The following is a 6139-nucleotide window of genomic DNA, read 5'->3' on the forward strand; positions in this document are numbered from 1 at the left end:
CGCCTTCTTCCCTACTCTCAACGCTTCTAAAACCTCGCGCATTCTTCACGCTTCACGTCGTCTCCCCTACCTTCGTCTCGATCTCGATTCTTTCGGGTGAGTTGGGAATATAGATCGTTGATTTGCCGGAACGTCAATGGCTGATGAGGCGAAAGCCAAAGGTAACGCGGCATTTTCCGCCGGCAAGTTCGACGACGCCGTGCGATTCTTCTCTGAGGCCATCGATCTGGCGCCCACCAATCACGTCCTCTACTCCAATCGCTCTGCTGCGTATGCGTCATTGCTCAAGTACTCCGAAGCTCTAACGGATGCTCAAAAGACTGTGCAACTGAATCCTGACTGGTCCAAAGGGTACAGCCGTCTCGGCGCTGCTCACCTCGGCCTTGGTAACTACGAAGAGGCTGTCTCTTCTTACAAGAAGGGTCTCGACATCGACCCCAACAACGAGGCGCTTAAATCCGGCCTCGCCGATGCGCAGTCTGCTGCCTCCCGGGCCAGCGCCCCTCGTTCTAATTCGTTTGGTAGTATTTTCCAAGGGCCGGATGTGTGGGCCAAGCTTACAGCCGATCCCGCAACTCGGGCTTACTTGCAGCAACCGGATTTTCTGATGATGATGCAGGATGTGCAGCGGAACCCTAACAATTTGAACAAGTACTTGCAGGACCAGAGGATGATGCAGGTATTGGGGCTTCTACTGAATGTTAAGATGAAGACTGCGACACCTGAAGAAATGGAAAGAGATGTGCCGATGTCGGAAGTGCTGCCGCCTGAGGCGCGGAAGCCGGAAAAGGAGTCGGAGAAGCCGAAGGAGCCTGAACCTGAGCCGGAGCCTATGGAGGTATCCGAGGAGAAGGATGCCAGAGAGAGGAAGGCTGCTGCTCAGAAAGAGAAGGAAGTCGGAAACGCTGCATATAAAAAGAAGGACTTTGAGACAGCAATTAAGCATTACACGAAGGCGTTGGAGTTGGACGATGAGGATATCTCTTTTCTCACTAACAGGGCGGCAGTTTACATGGAAATGGGAAAGGTAAATTTTTTTTTTTCTTAAACATGGAATTGGAAGCTTTTAGTGAAAGGAAAAACTTATTCTTTCCCTGGGAGATTCCTATTGATGTTTCTGGTGATCATAGTCACACTTTGCTTTTAGATATTTGTCAGTAATCTCCACAAACGCCGTTGCATGATTTTCTGGATTGAGGCTGTTTGTGTTGGTCTGCTACTATTCGCAGTTTGCTTGGAAAGTTTCTGTTTGATTCGAAGCGGATGATTCTCTGAAACTAAGAGTGATGCACAGTCAATCATACTACTTAAGAGTAGTTACTAACTGGGATAGGCCAAAGAGAGTAGAATATGGAACAACAATATATTGAATGCACTACTAAAACCTCATGTGCGAATAAGTCCAAACAATTTTATGCAAAAAAGGCTTCTTGACGTAGCACTTGCCTGTTTTGCTACGTTCTACAGAAAATCTAGTATTCTCCTATTTTCTGTTTCTTGCAAGTTCCCTTCTTTCTTTCTTTCCCTTCTCCAGGTTTTTGGCTCTTGTATAACTGCCCTATTATTACTCATCCCTCGCTACTGGCCGACCATGAGCTAGCAGTCATTCTATTACACCCATAAACCAATGGAGGAGTGGAGGAGTTGAACAAATAGGTGGGAGGAGGATAAATAACAAATATGGGTATGGATAATTGAATAGGAAGGAAATAACGAGAAAGGATGATTGAGAAAAGGCTGAAGGGGAAGGGGGAAAGAAGAATGATGGAGAAGAAAGTACACAATTGAGTAACAGATACAATAAAAGATGTTTTTTATGTCAACTTATATTTTTACTCTACTAGTCTACCATAGTATTCCATAACACTGTATATGTTAGAAATGACCTTTAACACTGATTGTGGACAAGAATTTTTATCTCAAGGGAGCGCAATGACTAAAATGTAGGCATAAAAAAATTATAACAATTAGGAATATTTGTTACGATCCAGTTAAGTGCTTTGACAAAATGAAGTTAAGCATAAATGTATTTTCTTGTGTAAAGTTGTTGAGGCTCTTCTTTTGTGAGTGGCTGTATTCTTGTCAGGAAATTATGAGATAGAGGATTGTGCAATATGTGATTTTTCTTGTTTAGTTCTATTCAAAGTTATCCTTGGATAATGTCTTCTAGTGTCTTCTGTCACTGTTTCTTCTGGGACTAATGATATTTATTTTTCTCTTTCAGTATGATGAATGCATCAAAGATTGTGATAAAGCTGTTGAAAGGGGTAGAGAGCTTCGATCCGACTATAAGATGGTTGCTAGAGCTTTGACAAGGAAAGGAACGGCCTTGGTCAAACTTGCCAAATGCTCCAAGGACTTTGAGCCTGCTATTGAAACTTTCCAGAAAGCCCTTACTGAGCACCGTAACCCTGACACACTGAAGAAGCTCAATGAAGCAGAGAGAATGAAGAAGGAGTTAGAACAGCAGGAGTACTTTGACCCAAAATTAGCTGATGAGGAGCGGGAGAAAGGTAAATATTTTTCATAGTCCATTTTCTATGCACATTGCCTGTTATCTTGATCAATAACTTTACCCATTTCAGCAATTTTATGTGGTTTCAACCCTCTAATTTTCCCTTTATACCATGTAATATTTAACTTGGGTCTTTTTTATTTTATTTTATCTCTGATTGTGTAGTAATTGTGTGAGCTCTGCATTGTCAGTTCCCATTATATATTTGTGGGCACACGCACACACACACGTATTACTTACACATACTTATATAAAATGGATGTGCTAGTAAGAAATTTTCTTGCAAGTACATGTCTGACATTTAATTCTCATAGTTGGGACAGTCTTTGATTATTGGTGAAGTTAATGATCTTTCTAAAATTTGGGAATTTGGGCTCAAATTATCTATCCAAATAAGTTAAAAAAGTACAGAATCATAATTGCTTTTGAATGAATAGCGGAAGTTAGTAGATCTATTACTGAGTGGAACAATTCGATAATATCAAACTAGCTAGGCAACTCTTTTTCCATGCCAAAAATTTGGATAATTAGGTTGCTCACATAAATTTGATGTAAAATTCATTAAATTAAATATCTTCTCTTTTATACCTACACATACACAAGTGCAGGTTTCTTTGAACTCAATGCACTTTGTTTGTATGTCCAAGGTCCAGTGGTCTGCTCCCTTCCAGAGTTCTAAATTATGGGCATTCCTTGTGTGACGATAAGACAGATTTTGCAGTAATGTCGATGTATGACCTTGATCAGCTGACAGATTTTGCAGTAATGTCGATGTATGAGCTTGATCAGCTACTGCTGATGTTACTTGCAGCGTAACTGACTACATGAGTGATGTCCTATACATAACAAACTTGCTGAGCGGTTATTGATCCAACTTGTAGCACTGCAACAATTTCTTGTGAGCATTTATAGACATCACATGTGTGCCATTTCTGGTTTACTGAGTTAACCCTCCTGAGAGAGGTCTACAGATTTGGAGATTTAACGAACATGGACTACATTCTACTGATGGGAATAGTGCATTCTTTGCTCTATTTGTAAAGGTTCTCTATAGCTGGCGTTGGAATCTACTTGGTTATTTGTGGATGTGTCTTTTTTTTCTTTGTTTTTTGAAAGATTGATGATTTTATTAAAAACTAAAAAGAACAGGAACAAGAGCTAACGGGGGATCATAGTCAATGGCTAGGCCTTTGGTCTGCTGATCAAATTTGGATCAAAATATTTATGCTGTATTACTCATTTATTTGTTTATTCTCATGTAGGCTACAGTGGTGTGGCTGTTTTTTTTTTTTTTTTTTTTTTTTTGTTGCTGCAATTAGTCACTACACCTGATCGGGCCCGTAGGGAAACGGTTTGTTAAAGGTGGAGTTGTACTAGGTTTACTATGGTTGATGTAAAATTTTTATTGACATGCAGGCAACGAGTATTTCAAGCAGCAGAAGTATCCAGAAGCAGTGAAGCATTATACGGAAGCTTTGAGAAGGAATCCGACAGACCCAAAGGTAAAATATCTATTTGACGTGTCTGTGAATATGCAGTGTAGAGAAGACCACCAACATCCATGTGCTCTTTATGTACAATGCAAGTACGTTGTTGGATTATCTAATGGAGGAGCTAATGACAGGTGTATAGTAACCGGGCAGCTTGCTACACAAAGTTAGGTGCTTTACCCGAAGGATTGAAAGATGCAGAGAAGTGCATCGAATTGGATCCAACATTCTCCAAGGGGTACACAAGGAAAGGTGCAGTCCAGTTTTTCATGAAGGAATATGACAAGGCTCTGGAGACATACCAGGAGGGTCTAAAGCATGATCCGCACAACCAAGAACTCACCGATGGTGTGAGAAGGTATGGTGGATGTTTAATCCTTTTCCTTCATCTTGTTTATTGGAATAGTGGTTGGTAGAGAGATGAAATCCTTTTTCTTCATAATTTTCAGTCTAGCAGTGGTTGGCTCTGGCCTGATGTCTCTTTTTCAAATTTCTATTGCAGGTGTATTGAGCAGATAAACAAAAGCAACAGGGGAGAGTTCAGTCCGGAGGAGCTGAAAGAAAGGCAGGCGAAGGCCATGCAGGATCCAGAAATCCAGAATATTCTCTCAGATCCTATTATGAGACAGGTGTTGTAGTGTGTGCGTGGGGTGACACAGATTTTTTTTTTCTTAATGTTGGCTCCTAGAGTTGATCCTGAGTTGAAATTTTTTGATGCGGCAGGTATTAGTAGATTTCCAGGAGAGCCCCGCGTCTGCTCAGGAACATCTGAAGAATCCTCAGGTGATGCACAAGATTCAGAAGTTGGTGAGTGCAGGGATAGTCCAGCTTAGATAGGAGAAGCAACCAGTTCAAACTCCATTAAATACAAGTGAGTGTATTTAGACAGTACTCGTTCCTCAGATTTGAAATTTTGGAATGCAATGCAGAACGACACTTATTATCAGTGGGATTTTAGTTTATTTAATGATTGACCTTTTCAATTGTATCCTGAAGCCGTCCTTGTGGGAAAGATTAACGGAAGGTTTTATTTCTTGGGATATTTTCCAAAATACCTGAAAATCCTATTTGCCAAGATATCAAATTCTAATACTTAGATAATTTGAAATCTATGTGGTTCGGTTAACTTCCCTCATAATCGAAACCTGAGTTTACTGGTTGCCGGGCAACAGAAATCGCGTCCGAAGGATACATACAAATGGGAGGAGCTCTGGTAGCCAAGAGGAATTCCCATCTTCCTCTGTTTTCTATATGCAATAGACTTGACTGATACTCGTATGCCAACTACTATGCATTTGAGCATTCAAAATCAGGAACAAACCATTGGAGTGCTACTCTGCCACTGGCCTTCTGGGTCTCCTGACATTCGAGACTTTCTGAATCTCTAAAGTAATATAATTATCTAGTTGACACAGTGTTTTAAAAGGCTACGGAGGAGAAAAGAAAACGTCTCCGCTGAAACCTCTTGCCTGTGTGCTCTGACCGAACTTCGTCAATGCGTCCTCCGTTAGCTCCCAGTAGAAGATTTCCAGATTCTCTTCCATCCGTTTCTTGTTGAAGCTCTTCACAACGGTGCGTCACCTTGCTGGTGAACCCACCTCAAAGCAACCTGCAACATTTTCCATCCATTAAAGCAGAACACTTCTTCCTCATGGGAATTCTCTTATCTTGGAGCATTCCTCTAATGGCTTCCTACACAGACTAAACCGATTCAAAGAGGGAAGGGCAAAGGGACGTCCCTCCATATGACAGGAGCTGGCTTCTTAATGGGATAGGAAAGAATTACTAAATAAATAACATGGGCTTGTTCTCTCTTCCACTTTCTTGAACAGTGATGGGTTTTTGCTTTTTGTAAAGAAAATATTTTAAATTTGAGTTCATCCTTCATATTGAAAAAGGTGCACTCAAAACTAAATTTGTCAGGCACGATTTCATTTCAAAATTTTTTGTTGTTATTTTTACCGTTTTCTTTGGTGTGACGGCTGTTGAGACAAACATGTTGTATCGATTGGGTCATGAACGATTTTATACTTCTCTCTCACCTTAGCTAGCGGCCTCCATCATTCTTTCTTTTAAACATGTTTGAAACGAGTATACTTGCCGCTGTGGCCAAACTTGGGGTTGTGAATGAGGC

At 40.9% G+C, this 6139-nt stretch overlaps 1 protein-coding gene across 1 annotated transcript; it reads left to right on the forward strand.

The window, feature by feature from the left end:
* LOC137948095 (hsp70-Hsp90 organizing protein 3-like) lies at positions 1–5067 on the forward strand. Its single transcript, XM_068794041.1, has 6 exons — positions 1–1027; positions 2225–2513; positions 3932–4017; positions 4140–4363; positions 4508–4634; positions 4729–5067. The coding sequence occupies exons 1-6, from the start codon at positions 137–139 to the stop codon at positions 4840–4842; spliced, it is 1731 nt and encodes a 576-aa protein (XP_068650142.1). The 5' UTR covers positions 1–136; the 3' UTR covers positions 4843–5067.
* Positions 5068–6139: the final 1072 nt, after the last annotated feature.

The sequence above is a fragment of the Aristolochia californica genome, unplaced genomic scaffold (assembly GCF_029961685.1).
Source record: "Aristolochia californica isolate CCGP_79_NKW_82.1479 unplaced genomic scaffold, dmAriCali1.0.hap1 SCAF_13, whole genome shotgun sequence".
Classification (NCBI taxonomy): domain Eukaryota; kingdom Viridiplantae; phylum Streptophyta; class Magnoliopsida; order Piperales; family Aristolochiaceae; genus Aristolochia; species Aristolochia californica.

What these genes read in the sequence shown, in the direction of transcription:
- LOC137948095 (XM_068794041.1), top strand. Translation starts at nt 137, where the DNA reads ATGGCTGATGAGGCGAAAGCCAAAGGTAACGCGGCATTTTCCGCCGGC. An exon ending in TGATGAGGAGCGGGAGAAAG is followed by an intron (nt 2,514 to 3,931) that starts GTAAATATTTTT and finishes ATTGACATGCAG; the next exon opens with GCAACGAGTATTTCAAGCAG. An exon ending in CTCACCGATGGTGTGAGAAG is followed by an intron (nt 4,364 to 4,507) that starts GTATGGTGGATG and finishes TTTCTATTGCAG; the next exon opens with GTGTATTGAGCAGATAAACA.